General features: G+C 40.0%; 1 protein-coding gene across 3 annotated transcripts in view; it reads left to right on the forward strand.

Moving 5' to 3' along the window:
* Positions 1-20,000, forward strand: part of LOC138049276 (uncharacterized) — a 71,161-nt gene that overhangs the window by 18,161 nt on the left and 33,000 nt on the right. Inside the window, exons 1-5 of one of the 3 annotated variants that reach the window (XM_068895479.1) lie at positions 1-1,813; positions 11,915-12,468; positions 14,525-14,587; positions 14,814-18,041; positions 18,930-19,065. The exon at positions 1-1,813 is cut by the window's left edge and continues 204 nt beyond it. In XM_068895479.1, the coding sequence (XP_068751580.1) occupies positions 1,708-1,813; positions 11,915-12,468; positions 14,525-14,587; positions 14,814-18,041; positions 18,930-19,065 (4,087 nt within the window). In that variant the 5' untranslated portion in view covers positions 1-1,707. Of the gene's footprint in view, positions 1,814-9,978; positions 10,092-11,914; positions 12,469-14,524; positions 14,588-14,813; positions 18,042-18,929; positions 19,066-20,000 lie in introns of those variants that run through there. The other 2 variants (XM_068895480.1, XM_068895478.1) reach the window with 2 other exon arrangements.

Raw genomic sequence — 20,000 nt, forward strand, 5'->3', positions numbered from 1 at the left:
TTCTAATGAGTAACATTTCAAAAACCAAACAATAGAATTTACCCTGGCACTTCCTAATAATTTTAAATTGGCTTGCTTTAAAAGATTGCCACTACCGTAAGACTCCATGAAATGTTTTCCGATCGCCGAATTCTTGTGCTCAGCAATACGCTGGTGGAGGTATCGAGCGTGAACCCAACGTTGGGCCTGATAGCAGGTTAAACATAATCTGCATCGCACAGATCACGTGAAAAATAACATACAGCGCATTGCTGATTAACAATAACTGACTTGACTTCTCTTGTCTTAAGTTCCTGTTCTAGTTTTGTGCTCACAAAAACAGGTAATGGCTTTGCCTGCGGTTTTCGGTTTTGACTAAAATGTATTTAAAGCGTTTTTTTTCGGTCTTCAGCGATTTTTGTTCGATTTTTCCATAACCATACATCGCTTCACGATGTTGAGTTTGGCTCTTTATCGTATCATCTCATCAGAAGAAAATTGTTACTTGAAAATATTCGAATCAACTTTTGATATTCATCTCATTGTAGTTTTATGTTCGTCTCACTGTAATTTTATGCACAGATAACCTTCATTTTCAAAGTTATTGGAACTGGCCTTTACAATCGGTATTTCTCACTTGGAGTAGTCTGAAAATTTCAGACTACCTGAAGAAAACGTGTTTTATGTCCAATTACAGTGATCGATGATATCGATGTTGCAACAAAAGTGTTCAGAACTGATTTCCGCCGTGCGATTGGAAAGGTAAACAGCAATTGAATTGCAACTTAAACAAATTTCCCGCAATTGTTTACATAAACTGTCAACAATGCTCCATTGACGTCACATAAATCTGCATTTCCGTAAACATCTGTCCTCTCGGTGCTGTGCTAGAAGCTTCACTTTAGCTCTCTTCTTCTGACTGCATCTATTGATGATAACTGAGTCCACTCAGAGACCAACATCAGGGTTATTTCGTTTTTATCTATAATCTGCGGCGGCGTACATCTTCTTCCACGTTTATCAATGAAGTTTCCCCTTTCAAAGATTCACCAACTGAAGCGCAGCAAAGAAAAGCTTACCCTCGGTTGCGAATTCATGAGGAGATCCTTTAAGAATATCAACATCTCTTTAAACACATAGGTGTTAAATACAATTTAATATGTGACATTTTAGGGCAATGCAAATCTGTCATCATGGAGTTCAACTGGAAGCTTTTTTGAAACAAAAACGTTCTGTCCACTTACTTCATTGAGTTTTCCTCGATAAGCTGCTCAACTTGCTCAGAATAGCTTTTCTATCGTTGATAACTAAGGCAGAACATCTTCTTTAAAAAAACGAGACAGTTTCTTAATTTAAAGATTTTAATCTGCCGTATCTCTGCCCATAGGAGATAAGCGCTTGTCGTAATCTAAACTAATAACAGCGGGCGGTCAAATGGTGCATTTCTTAAAGCCATGCACTCACCGGGGAAACTCAAGATTCTTCTGGCGGCATGTCTTGTGTTCATGCATGACCTTCCTTAGTAAACATTTCAGTAATAAACTCATCCCACTGGATTAATCGCCCCGTCGCGTGAAAAACGTGTCACCGAGCAAAAGAATAATTGAGTGGGAGCGGCATCAGATTAACGCGGTGTCGGATGTCTACCGCTCTCGTATTTTCCCTCTGACAACCCGTGTCGTCTTCCAACTGTAGGCCTGTAGGCATGTGTTCTGGAAACCGGTGAGAATGGAGACCAATCTTCTTGTAGCTTTCCTAATATCCAGTTATATTTGGTCTGGACAAATTCAAGAAGTTAAGTTACAAGGGCTTCCTCGACACAAACGCTTCAGACGTAAGTTTACATTTTCTTAACAGTTCTGGACTTTCACCTCGTATGTGTTCCAAAAGTAAATTTTGCGTGTGAAGTTCCTTTTAAATTCCATCAGTAAAAAAGTCGGATTCTTTTACATACAGTTACCAATGGGCACTGTCGCATCAACTCACTTAACGTTTGGTGCATAGTGTAAATCCAACAAGTAGCACGAACGCAACCGAACAGAATAGGCACTGGTGCTCTTTATAATTTATATCTTGAAGGGTGGCACATTGATACGCGTAACACAGACATAAAGGAAATTAGTCAAAATTCACCTTATAGAAGTGAACAGTGTCGCACAGATGTCCTTGTCTTGTCATTATCTTGTGGTCCGCGCAAAAGATAATTCGCATAATGATTATACGTTACAACAAACTTGCACGTCTGTTCCCAGTACCAGAGAAAACAGACAACAAAAATCCATCTCTGTCGAATAATTGCCGAGCCCACTTCATACTTCTACTGAAGTATGCAATATGAAATATTCCTCCGAAAGGCGATTTTTTTAAAAATTTACCAGCTCTATTTCAGCTGTTGATATGAATATTTGACACTGTTATACATCTTCCGCTAAGGTCGTCATTTCCGTGTTAAAGACGTGGTAAGATTTCGATCGTCATCTGGACGAACAAACTCGACATTTTTGTCTTGATTGCCAAGGAGTGTTTTGTCTTTATTAATATTTACGCACACTTTACATTTTAAAATAAAGAATGCCGTGCTTTATTCTCTTGTGGGTTTTTAAGGCAGGAAATAAGATAAGGTGTAGGCCTGGAAAACGGAAATCCAAAAACTAACTTAGATGGCGACACTTTACAGTTCACTTTCATCCATCTCAAAGCTAGTCCAATGACAACTTACACTTCAAACTACTCGAGAATCTTAAAATTCGGGATTAGGAATCGGATACGACGTAGAGGTAATAGGTCGACTTTGTTATGTTGTGGCAATATTTATGGAACCACCAGAAACTAACGAAAGCAGTGAATATAGTGTGTTATTCCTATTCTGAAATATGAACTAAAGATTAGTGCGTGCAAGTGCGTGTTGTCCAAAGTAGCGTATGTATGTATATGTGGAAAGAACTCAAGTGAGGCCATCGCTACTGTGTGCATGTGATGGATGAAGAACCTTCGCTGATCCACAGCATCAGAAGTTCGTGACTTGACTTCTTTCCGAAGATTAGTGCGATTGAGACAGACTACACTTAGTTTTGGCTTTAAGCTTGTTTGTCAAAGGTTATTAGCGTGAATTTCAGTTAAGAACATGCCATTTTAACAAAAACCACCCAGTTCAAGTAGCTTGGTAACTTGGCCTTCTGTGTCGGCGACGTCGTTTCGAAATGTAGTTAGCTTTTTAACATACTTAAGATAAAGCACATAGCTTAGTTCACTCAGCTGATTTATATGGCAGACAACAACTAAATCAATCGCTGTTTTACAAGGACGTTACGCACTTCTTTTTATATTTGGCACACGTACTTATTTCTGTTAGGAACTCGTCAATCATTGTTGCTAAAAACTATTTTGCTATACTTTGTCTTTCTGCACTGTAAGAAGCTGTCAATTGATGGATAATCAACATGCCACATTTTAATATAAAAAAACGTAATGAAAACCTTGTTGTCGCTGACTAACGAACTTAAAACTGAAAAGTGGACGTTTCGGTTAAAGCCCTGCAACCTTCATCAACAAAAAATGTTGTCCAGGTCACTGTAGATGAAATGCTTGTTAATTAAATGATGTGAGAACGTCACTTGGATTAGCTGGGGGCTTGGAGATGTCAGTAATGTGCAATTTTTGTGCAAATTGCTAACTGAATGTGCAATGTGAAATGTGTATTTTTAATCTTATACTGTTAGATAATTACCAAATAGAAATTATGACAGCTACAGACTGTAGACGACACAACTGTGACTGGGACAAACGGTCAACTACTACGACACGTCTACGCTTGTTCAGTTGAAAAAAAAAAAAATTTGAAGTATTACCGATCAGGGTAACGCATCGGTCAAGGGCCCTCAACGAGCAAATTAAAAGCCAAAAGCCTTTGAGAGACATTTCTAGGCTCTTTTTATTGTATTAAGACTGTCTATAGCGATTTTTTTTTATCGCGTAGAAGAATTTGATCTGTTCGGATATCTTAGCTGAAAATTGAAGTGTCCGAAAATTTTAGGGAGTGATGTCTTCATTTTAGAAATTGCTAGCTGAGCGCAAGCTTGCCATATTGTGTGGATTTGGGTGACCTTTCATTTAAAATACTTACAAATTAGGGCATACTTTTAGCGGTGCCATCTCAATACTTACAAAACGGATTGGTCTTGGTGTTTTTACTCACGAAAGAAAAGAGGCCAGAAAAGAGTCCACGGTGTTTAAGTAAAATGGACAGCGGAACCCTTAACGTCAAGAGCTGTTAATTTGACTTCCGTCAGGAAATAGACGAACTTCTTTTATTTTCTATAATAATACAATACCAGCAGCTCTCTTTGCAACTGCTACTTTAAATACTTTTGAGTAAAGATGTGCAATACTTCAGATTTGATTTCAAATCTCGCGCTTGAAACACAAACTACCTCCTGCAAGCAGGCTATCTCACCTTGCAAAAGAAATTTAATCTCATCCTTTTTCTCATAAAGACTTTCTTTCAGGATCTTTTGCAGAATCTATCTTTTTCAATCCGGCAACAAAAGAAGAAATTATTGTTATTGCTCAATCATTTGCATCCAACAAAGCTGCGGGTTATGATAACATTCTAATGTCCCTCATAAATTTGGCTCACATTATTAACTTGTCAATTGCTCATGGCATTGTACCAGATCAAATGAAGATAGCACGGGTAATACCTTTATTCAAAGCTGATGACCAGTCGTTGTTCACTAACTATAGACCTGTTTCAGTTCTACCTAGTTTTTCCAAATTTCTTGAGAGAATAATTTATAACCGTTTAAATGATTATCTAACTAATTTAAATGTCCTTTGTGATGAGCAATATGGCTTTAGGAAAAATCACTTCCCTACACTTGCTTTGATTGATTTGTCTGATAAGATTTCCTCTGCTTTAGATCGTGGTGATATAGCTGTTGGTATTTTCCTTGATCTCTCAAAAGCATTCGATACAGTTAATCATAATATTTTATTTGACAAACTTGAACACTATGGTATACGTGGACTGGCCTTAAAATGGGTAAAAAGCTATGTTTCTAACTGATTACAATTTGTAGATTTCAACGGTCATGTTTCTTCTCGCTTTAATATATCCTGTGGGGTTCCTCAGGGCTCTATTCTAGGGCCTTTATTTTTTCTTCTTTACATTAATGATATAGTCAATGCATCTACGGCACTACAACTGATTTTATTCGCAGACGATACCAACGTTTTTCTGTCTGGTTAATCAGCTGAATATCGAGTTAAATAAGTTGTCAGTATGGTTTAGGGTTAATAAGCTTTCACTGAATCTTAAAAAGACCAAGTTCATAGTGTTCAAGCCAAACCAAAAACGTAGAAGTTATAATTTTCAGATTTTGATAAATAAACAACAAATTGATCAAGTTAAAGAAACAGTTTTCTTGGGTGTGATCATCGATGAAAACGTAACCTGGAAGTCTGAGATCTCTCATGTGGCTAACAAAGTGTCGAAATCAATTGGAATGATACAGAAATCAAGTTTTTATTTATCTTCATACTCTTTACGTGTATTGTACTTTTCACTTGTTTATTCTTACTTCTTTTACAGTAATATAGTTTGGGCGTCCACCTATAAAACTAACCTTGATCGTCTGGTAAAATTGCAGAAAAGAGTGGTGAGAATCATAGATAAATCTCATTTTAATGCTCATTCTGACCCTATATTTAAGAAACTTGGAATCCTAAAATTCCATGATCTTAACCTGTTACAACATGGTCAATTCATGTTCTCCTATCAAATTCGAACTCTTCCTCCCAAGTTAGCTAGCAGATTCACTCTAAACAGTAAAATTCACACATATTATTCGAGAAACTCTCATGCATTTCGTCTGCCTTTCTGTCGGACTAACATTAAACAATTTTCTGTTTTCTATCAGGGACCTAAATTTTACAATTCTCTTGACATTGATATAATGAATTCTTCCTCAACAGCTTCCTTCAAGAAAACACTTAAGTCATTCTTTTTTAACAACTATTCTGAAAATTAAGTATTTTGTTCTTCCTGTGTCAAATTGTTTTCACCCTGTAATTTTACTTTCACAACTGTTTACATATTTCAACACCTTAATTAAATGACTAAGTGTTTGTAATTGTATGCTTCATTACCAACTTGTAAGTTCAAACTGTTTTTAATTTCCGTTCATTACTTTATATTTCAACACGTTAAATAACTAAATGTTTGTAAGAATTGTATTCTCCGTTGCCAACTTGCATGTCAACAATAGATAGATGCTTTTACTTGGGGAGGCCTAATTTACATAAGCTTAGTAGTTTCTTTTAGGCCTCCTCGCCACCAATGTAATTCAATAATTTTTCTTTCCATCTTCTCTTTTTTGATTGTTCATATTTGTATTTTAATTTCTTCTTTCTGTGGCAAAAAATAAATAAATAAAATAAAAATAAAAAAAATAAAATATCGTAGCAATTATAATTTATCACGCCATGATGTTATGTTAATCGAAATGAAATGCACTGAACTGGAAAATAAGGTCCTTTTCCGTTGGTACAAAGGAAATCCTTAATTCTAACTGAAATTCAGTTCCTCTGGAAAGAAACGCGATCGCAATGATCACCTCATTGAACCCAAAGATTTTCGTGAAAACATGAATTTACCGTTGTGTTCGAGACCGAAAGCGAAGGTTGTCTCATGACAAGGACAGTTCATTTCGGACCAAAAACTAGCTCGTCGGAGGTTGCACGAAGTGTGGGGGTGTTTTCTGTCGTGTTCCGAACGCGACAGAAAACACCGTACTCGACGCCACGCCTTGACTTGCGGTTACCCGAGTGCTTCGAGAAATGTCTTTCTCCGGCATTTATGTCCGGAAATGCACACAATAACAAAATTGGCAAAATAATAAAATATCGCCAACAATTTGACCATTTTGGCAATTATGCCAATTGATTTTCAACTGACTGAATGTGGTTTTTTTCAGTTCATGCGAATCCTTCACGCATACTGCCCCTACGAATTATTAGGTATTTAAAGATCTATGACGGCGACTGCGCCAAAAACGCGCAAAACAATAATAGGGAACGGCAACGAAAACGTCACAAATTTGCATATTCAGTGGGCAAAAACAATGGCTTTGCATGCCTTGCACGTGCTCTTTTCACTTTTGTCCATTTCTTTGCCGTCGTCTGCAAAACAACAACGTAAAAAGGCAGATTTAAGCTTTTCTCCCCTAAATTAAGCGCCGTTCCGACAAGTGTCATTTTTGAGAAGCTACCACACCCTTGTCACATGAAAAATGTTGAGATAGTCATGAAGTGATTACAATAACGAGTGAAAATTTGTATTTTGAGATGACGTTCTCGTATCCGTCGCCGTCGTCGTTGCTTAAGTTCCCTAATATCATTGGCTAAGAGAGGAAAACTGAGATCGTGTTGCACGTGCGGCACGTATTTCAGCACTTATTTCTGTGGTACTCTAGCCTGCGAACGCAGACGTATTTCCGGCGACTTACAACAACTTACGACACAGAAATCGTTTTGCAGCTCGGTTTCGCAGACGCTATTTTGCGGGGGAGAGAAACGACCGCCGGAAATACGTGTGCGTTCGCAGGCTACTGGTACTCTGCATGACAATGTCGTGAAATCATCGAATTTAAGGTTTTAACGAATACATAAACATATGAATCTGAACCGTTCAATCTCCCATTTTACTCTGAAACCGCTCGTACCGATATGTTGTTCAGTATTGTGCGACGTGAACAAGATAGAATAATCGCGAAAGACTTCTGATGGTGCAAAGTTAACAATTTGAGGTGACTTTTTCGTCGAGGTCGTCATCGTAGATTTAAGATCTAGAATGCGGTCGTCATCGAGAACGCTACAAAACAAAAACATCATTGGTTAAAAGACGAAAAAATATTCGTGCTGCACGTGCGGCACGAATTTTCGCACATATTTTCGCCTTACTTTGTACAACAACGACGTGAAATCGCAAAACTTGAGGTTTTGAAGACAACGCGAACGTATTCTCTACGGCCTCACTTTGCGACGCGAACAAGATGAACTAATCGCGAAAAACTTACGATATTGCAAAGTTGTATTTTGAGACGACGTTATCGTTGACATCGCCGCGTCTTCTATCTCAAAGACCTTAGTCCCTGTTGAACAAAACGATCAGCGCAAGATGACCAGAATAATTTTCCAGTCACAAATATTAGGAATTTTCATGCGCTATGCTACCGAGCAAAGATGTATTATTGGAATAGCGTGTCAACGGGCGACCTTCTGATTTCTCTATTTCTCCATTTTTGAACTTTCGTGATATTTATAATTTTTGAGTCGATAATCACCTTTGGGTGCACTTATTTAGATAAATTTTTGACCTCCAAAGAGACAGTTGTCTTGAACAATAAGGGAAAAGTAATTTAACTTGAAGAGGTGTTAGTCTCGCATTGCAATCCCACAGGTCGCTTAAGGCACGCAGGAACAAACTAAGGACCACTTTTTAATTGGATTATAAAGACATTTCTTGTTTACAAACATTGACGTCATATTTCTTTTGATATATTCAAATTTGCCAACCACGGAACAAAAGAAGTTATTGTTTCAACAGCCAATTGGGTTCTGGTTAGCATATTGATATCAGTGGGTGACCTCACGACAAACATCGCTATATGGCTCAAAAAATGGCAACTTTTCAAAACAGTGTAATATACTTGAAATTACACTTTTTTTTAGAAGTATACGTAATAGGACTAGATGCTGCCCAATTTGGAAATAATTGGATAAGAGAAATTCTGAGGACTGCCAAGTTGGACGAGGCCATAGGTTGAGTCCAGTTTGGCAGTCCGAGGAATTTTTGAATCCAATTATTTCCAAATTGGACAAGCATGTAGTCCTGTTATATTGATTAATTATATAGCATCCAAAAACAGATGAGCATGGCAAATACAGCAGCATCATGTGTGAACCTTCAAATAGGAGAAAACAGCAGTTTGATAGCAGTGATAATAGCTGCAAATTTATCTTGACATTTGATTGGTTGATAGAAAGTATCCAGATTTTTCTCAAATTGGACGGTTTGTTCAAAGCTGAAGTAAACGTTCCAGCAAAAAGTATCCAATTTATTTTAAATTTGGACAGTTGGCAAAAATTAATAAAAGATTTACATTCTTTGGCAATATTGGATTTTGATGCAACTATATAATATAATTAGAACGTCTAATTTTTGGGCTGATGCTGAACGTTTTTACTACTTTTTTTGCGATTTGGGTCTGAAAACGTTCTTAACATGTTCTTAAAGTTGCGTGGTGTACTTTTTTAGCCCGACTACAACCGAGTTGTTACACAGTGTACCCTGAACAAATTCCGACCTTTTGTGTTACATGGTGCAAGGACTGCTGAAACTTGTTCCGCAGCGCCGTTGTACAAAAGTTTCAGCTAAAAGTTTCAACGTGTAAGAGCGGCTTTAGATGCGTTCTAGAAAAAAATAATCCCGCGGGGCGTCTTGTTATTTAGAGATTTACCGGATAAATGCATTGACACAATGCCAAGCAAGCTAGATAGACAACTCAAGGACTATAAGAAGATTATCCTTCGTTAATTGTGGTTAATCGCGTGCGCTTTGTCATTAAGATGCACACGCGAAGCTTTGGCGAGGTTTTGTCAAAGAGGTTTTGTTGACTAAACGTCTTGTTGTTTTTAGCTTTTTGAAAACGTACCTGTTAGTTGTGAATGAGTGTTGTCCTCAGTAGTGTGTATGTATATATATATATATATATCTGAGAAGAAGAAAGGTGTAGCCATGCCTCGATGGATAATGTAATAAGGAAATAACTTCTTGAGGCATATATGTTTCTAATCGGTTAAATACTTCAAACGTTTCGCCGTTTAGAGCTTCGTCAGTGAATGAAGATTATAAGTACAAGATTGGTTTATGTAAAAAACTTAGTACAATGGCTCATTAATTTGATGGTGTTAATCTAGATTTAGAGCTCGTCCATTGCAACCATTCATAACGTTCTCATGCTTGCGGATTTCTAGCGCTTCAATGATTTTACGCGTGCGGATGTCGTGGATGTTCCTGTGGAGGATTCCCCAAGAGATATCTTGCATAGATGGTTTGTTATGGTTGATCAAATGTGAATAAACCGTTTGTTTCACCATTCTGATATGTTCTTTTATTCTGGATCCGATAGTTCTACTTGTTTCGCCGATATAAACCGTGTCGCAGTGCGAGCATTTGTGTATACAAAATCAAATGCTCGCACTGCGACACGGTTTATATCGGCGAAACAAGTAGAACGGTTTATATCGGCGAAACAAGTATATATATATATATATATATATAGTGCTAGTATTGGAACTTAAAGTACTGTATATATATATATATATATATATATATATATATATGGCCGAAATCAAGTGAGACCTAACACTACAGCAGATGTGATGGATGATGGATTAAGAGCCTTGAAGTTCGCTGATCAATAGCATCAGAAACATATTTCACCCAAGGACAGAGGAAAATCTCTAAGCTGGGTGGGAATCGAACCCACGAACTCCGATAGAGATCTCCGCTGCTCTACCGATTGAGCTACAAGGCCAGACTTGATCTCTGTCATATGTACCTGTTAATGTTCACTTAAACGGAATCTCCACTAAATCAAGGAAATAACTGTAAACAACAGAACATAATACTTACACTGAAAATTGGTCGAACGTTTTCCAATGAAAGCGTTTGTATCTGAACTAAATGAATTTCAAAAACGCCTGTTTTGGTTTTCAAATTTCCCGGGAGCCCGGCGCCATCTTAAATAATTGTGACGTCGTGGTTGCCCTATTGTTTCAAAACAAAAGCTCTTTGTGTTTAAACAATAACGGTAATACATCACAATCATTGAAAATGACGGCGCTCCGGAAATTTGAAAGTAAAAATAAACGATTCAAATTTGATTGCAAATATCATTCCGTTCGGTTTCAAATTATTCATTAATTAGTCAAAGTGGAGGTATCCTTTAAGAAGCAGAATTTAGGGGACTTTGTGCGACATTTATTGCTTTCGTTTCTGGACAGCACTCAGGTTTAAGTTGAGTAGAAGGGCAAGGATACATTAAATGACGCATATCAAAATCGACATGCATTTAATTCATTGTAATCCCGGGCCCATTTGTTTGAGCCCCCATCAAGCTTATCCTGGATTACTTAAATAGCAGATTATGTTTTGATAATAACCCCTAAATTTTGACTTAGACTTTGGCTTTCCTGCAGCATAAAACTACAATAACAAGGATTCTTTGACGGGCAAAATTCAAACCTGGTTTGGTTTTTAATAGTCCTTTGGAACCCGGTGATCACGTGGTACAAATACCGCCATACTGGAGAGCAAATTGCGCGCTGGGGCATCTAAAACAAAGACAATTTAAATTTGTTTTAGATTTCCCAGTGCGCAATTTGCTCTCCAGTGTGGCGGTTTTTGTACGATGTGATCGCCAGCTGTAAAGGGCTCATTAATCGCGGATTAGTATTAATTAATGGGCTTCTGAACAACTGGGCCCTGGAAATATTTGATGTTCACGAAGTATCCTGTTTAAAAAAAAAAAAAAAAACTTACTCTGCTTTCACTCAATGAGGGTCTTAAAGGCGTGTGGCCTCTCGAATCATACGCATCCGTGGCGGGTAGAGGGTATCCACCATACACGACATCCTATAACAATGAACCTAAATCAGCTACAATTAAGCATGTATATCCGAAAATGACGTAACCGTCAATTCCAGAAGAAGACAAACAAATCACCACGACATGAAGTTTCTTCAACTTATCCTCATCATGTATGCGTCATAAAGTGTCTCCCTGCTTGTGACGTCAATTTTCCGACACAAAGACGAAGCATCCCAAGTGATGAAGCCCAATCTAACCGGACCTCCCTTTGTTCTTTTGCAGGGGTTCCGGACGACAATCTCAAAGACATTGATTTGCTCAGTACGATAGGAGATCCACCGCTCGGAGTCTCTTTTTCAAAAGGACCTTACGAAAGACCAGCTTTTCGTTTTCGCTCTTATGCAAACGTTGGTCGATTTGCTAGCTACATTTTCCCCAAGCAGTTCTTTGTGGAGTTTTCAATAACAGTGGCAATCAAAGCGAAGCGAGTTCAACGAGGTGTTGTGTTTTCTATTTTACCGCATTTTCGAAAAGATGATGTCATTCTTGCATTGGAGATTCGAAGTGCTGGTGACGCTACGGTAGTCAATTTGATACATGCAAGTGATGAAAAATCGAAAACTGTTTTTGACTTTGAAGTACCTGACATTAGCAACAAATGGACGTGGCTGGGATTTAACATAAATAAGGCTGGTGTTACAATGTATTTGAACTGTAACGAAGTTGCAACGAAGTTTCAAGAATCGCCCCTTGAGGAGCTAACCTTACCCCCAAGCAGTGTTCTTTACATTGGCCGATCAGGATGGGGTCCTCGTTCGAGATCTAGCGCATTTGAGGTAACCTTCGATTGTGGAAGAGAGACTTAGCAGGGACGGATCTAGGATTTTCCTTTGGAGGGCTTGCACCACTAAGGAATGGCGTACCTGACTTGGTGACTTTTTTTTGTAGATTACCAGTTGTATTAGAAAGTCGCAGGTCATCTCAGGGGGAGGGGGTGCGCACCCCTTGCACCCTCCCCCTAGATCCGCCCCTGCTTAGCCTGTTTTTACGGCAAACTGCAAACGTCCGGCTAAAATTTGCGTTTGCCCCCCTTCCTCCCCCCCCCCCCCCAAAAAAAAAAAAAAAAAATCAAAGAAAGATGTTTAATTTTAGCTGATTAATTTGCCCTCTAAGCCTGGTTTTCACTAGCGACGCAAGCACAAACGCATGCGCAAACAAAACAGCTCTTATCTCACCGTAAAAACAACCTCGACGCAAGCATAAACACAAGCACAATTACAAGAATCAATTTTTTTCCTTTTCCTGTGTTGTGCTTGTGGTTGCGTTCGCCCTGTGCCGTGTGGAAACCAAACATGGCATAAGCACAATGAAATTTACTACGTCTGGTCAGAATATTCCAAAGCGAGAACAATATTGTCCCAATCATATTGAATTGACCGTGTCAGTGCACAATCTTTTGTTTTCGCTTTGCACGGGTTTGCAAATTAGTTGCGCATAATTTAATCGAAAGATTTGATTGGTTGTCTTCTCGAAAAAAATGTGTGCTTTGTGTAGGGTCAAGGTACAAAAATGGAACAAAAACATGAAACAAAAGAACTTGCAGAGTTCTATAACCATCTCCATGGGTTAACTATGGTCTGGCTGTGTTGATCAATTAAAGCACTCGTTCCACACTCCAAACAATGCGGATGTACTTTTGCTTTTGTCAACGTTCGTTTTCACTTGTCATAAGATACTTGTGCTGGCGCGTGTGCTTGCGCTTGCGCTTGAGTCGCTAATGAAAACCAGGCTTTCGTTGCAAATATTGAGCAACTTCTCAGAACAGACTTATGTATCTGTTGTTGAGTAAAATTATCCCAGCTTCTTCCAAACGAGAGGCGCGCCTTTTAAAGCAAAGTACGGACCAACGGACTCTTTATACCGTTATTTGCCTTTAGAGCGTGTCTGTTTGTATGAAAGTTCGCGCGGGCCTGTAGAGCAGGCGTTTTTTGATTAACGCACGTTGAAAGAGGTTTTCGGCGAACTTTCGTTGAAAGGGCGCCATATCTGAAGCGCAGCAAGAAGAGAATTGGAAATAGAGGTGGAGAGGTTAAGTAAGGGGCGGGAGGAAAAAACCGTCATATTTTTCCTGCTCACCACTCTATTTTTCACACCTCCCCCCTGAAACCATTTTTTAGCTCGCCCCAGTGCTCTCTAAGGTTCTTCGTCCAAGGTGGGGCCATAGAGTACATCGAAGGGTTATTCATCGCCTTTTACCCAAGTAGGCCTCCTCTGCTTGCTAGTTCGCCACTGAACCCCAAGCTTAGTTCTCATTTCGCGGTCAGAGCTGCATTTGATCTCAAAGCATCCCGTCTTAATTCCCCGGCTTAATTCACACTTCGAAATCTCTCGTATAATTTTTGACCCCCTGGTGACTTCTTAAAATACACTACAGGACTTCCAGGTCCTTCCAGACAGAAACCGTCATTTTGGTGATTAATTGTTATGATGAAACTATCAAAAAAATGTGGTGATTTCCGGATTAATAGGTAATTTTAGTCATTTATAGGTGAGAATTGAAACGCTATAACTGATGAAACTCGGTTGCAGTGATTCAAGAAATTATTTCCTTGCCGTCTCTCCAGTTTCCTCTCGTTCTTAGGGATTCGTCAACTCGAAACGAAGCCCTAAAAAAACGACGTTCTGCGTGCAGACCGAGGCGGCCATCTATCCCTCCCTCTGCCTTTTTTTCGTGGAAATTCACACGGTTATTAAACGACCACGATAACACTTAGTTGTTTTCCAGGCACCCGATCATGGTATCCAAAAGATGCGATGAAAGGACCGATAGTATAAAGTGATGTCACCTGGTTAATAGTCTTTGGTTTCATCATTTCCTATCTCTATTCTTAGGGTGATATAGCAGAGCTAGCCATTCACAGGGACCCCAACCAGGCCCAGAAGCAGGAGTGTAAGGCAGGTAACTTTGAGGTCCTACATCCGGTTTGGTGCTTAGTGCAAGAGAAATAGTGTCTCCGGCAATGCAGGGGCAACTCTGACATTAATGGTGTCAGCGATTAGCGTCTTTGTAAGACGATAGATAGAGCAACAAAAGTTTCCTCTTCCGTTTATTCTCGACCGACTGACTGCCATTATAATTGAAACTAAGGTTTAATATCCTAATACCACTTTTTCATTTTAGGTAACACCTCCAGCGACACCAAGCATACCAGCCAAGCCCACCACTCACGAAAAGACTACAACATTGCCATCTTCTACCAAAACATCACCACGCACAGGAACATCATCACTTGAGACGACACGACCACCAACTGAAGCTGTTTTAAGATCGAGTACAAGGTCTCCTACCAAAGAACACACGACGGAGTCACTAACAACACATAAAAAGGATTATGTTATTCCTATCACGACTGAACCAAGTTCGATAGAGATCTCAACCGAAGGTACACCGTCACCAAGTGTTGCAGGCACGACGGAATCTCCATCTAAAGAAACTACCATGAAAATTAGCGCAATTACAACAGACTCACAAACGGACGCTACATCAACAAGACAAGAGGTTATCACAGACGTTTCGGTCGAAGTGTCTGCGACAACATTTGTAAGTGAAACTCTAACTTTGGACGCTTCGTCCAAAAAAAGTGAAGTAGTTGCAACGGAAACCTTAAACGAAGGAAGTTCGCCGCGTCCTGAGGCAGTTTCCACAGACCTTCCAACTGAAGAAACTTTATCAACGACAGACGTTGACATTATAGGCAATTCAACTCAACATACTTTGTCAACAAGTAAAGACATTTACGTAACGGAATCAGAGGCTCTTGCAGAAGGAAGCGCCACAACAGTGGCAGACGTTTTAACAGAGCTTCTGATAGAATATACGTCATTAGCGAAAGAAGGAAACACAGCAGAATTTCCAACGGATGATGCCTTTTCTTTAACGCCAACGCGAACGACTACAACGCAACGTGAATCCCAAACGGCGAGTACATTCACGGCGGAAAACATATTGTCTACAGCGGCAGCAACTCGGACAGGACATACAACTGAGGAGTCTGAGTCTTCACGCACTCTTGAAGTAGTTAATACAGGAGTTTCAACTGAAGACGGTTCGTCAACAAGTGAGGCCCCCATAACAGACTTTTCAACGGACGATTCTGCCTTAATGAGTGAAGTCGTCACGATGGAAACCCCAACAGGAGACAACCCTACCACACTTGAAGGCCTTATGGCTGCCACGTTTCCTCCAACGACGTATAAGCCACTAAAAAATGAAGAGGTCACAAGAGAACGCCTAATTCATCATACCTCCCAATCAAACGCAGCGATGTCGACAATCAGGGTAACTGAATACACTACAGGGGAAGTCACAACAGAAACACCAACCGAAGAAACGTTGTCCACAGTTGCAAAAAATCTAATAGAACTTCCAACGGAAGATTCTGCATCGACAAGTAAAGCCGTCGCTACAGAATTTTCAACCACTAAGAGCTCATCAAGAACCGAGGCTTTGACAACGGACTTGTCAGGCGAGGATACGTCCTTGATAAGTAAAGCGGTCACAGATCCTCCAGCGGAGTATGACTTATCAACAAAACGACAGGCCACAACAGAACGAACAACCGATAAATACAAGACAACAAAACTTACAACTAGAGGAGCATCTATAGGTGGTAGAGATTTAACGGAAATTCCTACAGAAGATTCGTCATCAACAGTTGAAGCAGACACCATAGAACTTCCAACTGGAGGGAGAACTGATTCATTTGCCGAAGGTCCCACCCAGCAAAGTGCAGCCGTTACAACGGAAACGCCGACCAACGATAGCGTCACAACAGTTGAAGATCCCGTTACTACAACGGATCGTCCAACGGAATTTGCGTCTGTAATAGATGAAGAGGTAACAACAGAGGGCTCAGTTGATGGTGCCTCTTCAATTAAATCTACGACTGCAACACAACAGGCCATCGATTACACGACAACAGAAATTGTAACCACAAATATGTTGACCATGCGAGGAACAAATCCAACAAAATTTCCAATAGAATATTCTCTTTCAACCGTTGAAGCAATTACCACGGAATTTTCACATGAAGATAGCTCGTCAGGAGCTAAGGCTGTCACGACAGATTCGTTTGGCAAAGGTTATACCCCAACTAGTGAAGTTGTCACAACAGAACCTCGAAAAGAAGATAGCCTCTCAACAGCTGAAGATCTCATGACTGACACAACCGCTCCAACGAAATATATGCCAGCAACAAGTGAAGTGGTTTCAACGGAACGCCCAACAGAAAGTATCTTCTCAATTGATGCATCTACTTCGACATATCTGGCCACTGAGTATTTGGCAAACGAATTTACAACCGAAGAAACGTCGTCCACAGATACAATAAGCCCAACAGAAATTCGAACAGGGGATTCATCATTGACAAGTGAAGTAGTTACCACAGAACGGCCTACTGAAGACAGCTTGACAGCAAGTCAAACTATGGCAACTAACCCTACAACAATTAAAGAGGCTGTCCCAACAACGGACGCAGAGGCAACGCATCCTGAGACACACCATAGCACTTCATCAGATTCAAAACTTCCAACAGAGGATACTTTAACAAGAACTAAAGCGGATACTACGCAACCTGAAGATGATTTATCCACAAGGGCAGCGAATACAATGGAGCTTGAACCTGTAGGAAATCTGTCAACAAGCACAGCGGTTGTAACAGAAAGTTCAGCCAAAAACGAGTCAGTGACAAGTGACCCGGTCACGACTGCACCAACAACTTCAAATTTCTTATCAGAAGAACAAAGCACAACACAACTTTTTACCGCTGGAGGTGGTTCCTCACCCAACGAAATATTTACAACAGAACCTGCAACTGAGATCTCTTCTCTGGGAAGCGAGCCAGTTTCCACACAACATGAAATAGGAACCAATCTGTCTGTCACTGCGGTAGTTACAACAGAACGTCCGACAAATAAAGACACGTCAGCAAAAAGTACAAAAACAGCAACAGAACGTCTCGCTGAAGTAACTTCCTTAAGAACCGCTAAAAGCAGGCTGTCCACGAACATTCCTTTCACAGATCTAGAAAAACGTTTGTCAACTCCTGGATCAGTTTCGTCTTCTAGTGGAGTTAGCCCATCGTCTACTGCAGCAGTTGTCACGTCAGGTTCTCTTAACGACACCATTAGCACCAAACGGCTACTTTCACCCACCCTGTCTACACACACTTTTACTCTTCCTGTGGAAGGTATTGATGACCCCACGGATGACACTGAGGCCATTATTGCCAGAATTGAAGGTGTCTCTGGCAGTCATGCAAAGGAGTCATCCACCACCACTTCCAGTACGTTGTCCGTCGCCCATACTTCAACTGTGAGAGTAGAAGCTTTGCCCACAACGTCAAACGCGGTAGGTCATAGCGAGTTTAGGTCAGTCTCGAGTATTTACAATTTGTATCAAACAATTTATCTGAAGTGACTTGGAGCACTCCGCCTTGTGAAAATGCCAGAAAATGAAGCTACATTAAGAACAATGAGGACATTGCTTGTTAACAGCCTTAATTTAAGGTAGCGACAGGTCACAATGCTTCAAATATGTGCCTCTTAAAAAAGGTAATTATAATTATTATTTATACATTATGGAACAATTTCTATCCATGGAGAACCAACAACAGGACAGGGAGGCCCTTTCATCCTTTCATGGGTCGTCCTCCCGTAGGTTACCCTTCCAAACATGTTATACCATAGAGGACAGACCCCAACACTGGGAACTCCATGCCATGCCCTTAACTGCTGAATAGTATGTGGGTTCGTTTACGTCCCACAGGGTATGAGTACTCTTAGAAAGTACTCTACGAAGTTGGTCGTCGAAACATATGTTCTCTGATGATAGGAAACGCATTTACACGATCAGGAACCCACAATCAGCAGCGCACAACTCGAATACTAGGTCTATTTAACGGCATTTTCACAAATCAAGCTATTTTTAGACCTATTTTTAAGTAACATTCGGCTTGCACTAGCGATCATTCTCAATGGCATGAATAAAAATTTCTCGTGCAAGATTTGTGATTAGCTGGAAAGGTCTGGTTTCGGGGGCAAATCAATCTGAAAATAACTCCATGGGTCTGTAAAAACGCTGTTTCACAAATGAAATACAATGAAGTTGTATGCTCCTAGTCATGGTCTCCTAACACAATCTACTTGTGATGGGAAATGCCATCTTATATTGACGTGATTTATTCAACCGTTTTCAAAGTTGAACACTGTGGAAGTGTTTTTATGCCTTTCGTTATAGATACAAAGCAAAGACGGCACCGTCGCAGGACCACAAGGGCCGCCTGGATCACGAGGACCCAAGGGTCAAAAGGGGGATTCCACAGTCGGTCCACAAGGTCCAAGGGGTTATCGTGGATATCCTGGAAGAAAAGGAGGTAAAGTGCACATAGCTATAAAACATCCAGTAAAATCGTAAAGATTTGAACCCAGCAGTCATATCATAATTAAGTGAAGTACGAACGTCCAGGAGAGCGTAGTCCTGAGAGGAAATGTTTAGGATGACGCTGACTGACGTTTTTACAAACTCAGAGTCAAGTTATTTGTTTAACGTCAGTAGATGGTATCAACGCTCTGGTCGTTGATGCGATTGGTCAATTAAGTCGTGGTCGACTGCCAGTTTATCCGTCTAGGTCTAAGGTCCGTATTTGTCTTGTAAAATACGACCAATCACCTCAACGACCAGAGTGTTTATACTATCTACTGACGTTACACAAATCACATGACTCTGAAGATGACTTCCGCTTAGGTTGTCGAAACGTCAGTCTATGGTATCCCTCAACTGTCCTTCTCGGGACTACACTCACCCGTCAGTACTTCACTTAAGTAAAATACCCAGAAGTGGAGGGTCTTTACCTCTCGAGACCCATTATTAGTAGGCTGGAGAAACGAACGGTGTTTATGCAGTTGACGAAACTCTAGGCCTGCTCTTCCGAATTACAAAACTGAAAGAACAAGTATCCCTGAGTGAGCATCGAAAAAATCATTTCTTAATTTCATCAACCGGGGTTAACATTTGTCATCTCCTTCATAACATAAAAAACGAGGATGCACCATTTCGACCACTAGGCCATTTCCGAGTTCATGTCTGCCTCCTTTTCAAAGCGAGTCTAAGTGCGAAGTCTTTCTTATGAAAATTAGTTTTCATTCACATGTAAAATAGAACTAATTATCATAAATAAAAAACTTCGCACGTAGACTCGCTTTGAAGAGGAGGCAGACATGAACTCGGAAATTGCCCTATTGTCAACAGAACTTAAAATAGTACAAGGACAAAGTACATGTTCATGTGTGGGTTTCCACGCGGTTGCCT

This window comes from Montipora capricornis, chromosome 5 (assembly GCF_036669925.1).
Source record: "Montipora capricornis isolate CH-2021 chromosome 5, ASM3666992v2, whole genome shotgun sequence".
Taxonomy (NCBI): domain Eukaryota; kingdom Metazoa; phylum Cnidaria; class Anthozoa; order Scleractinia; family Acroporidae; genus Montipora; species Montipora capricornis.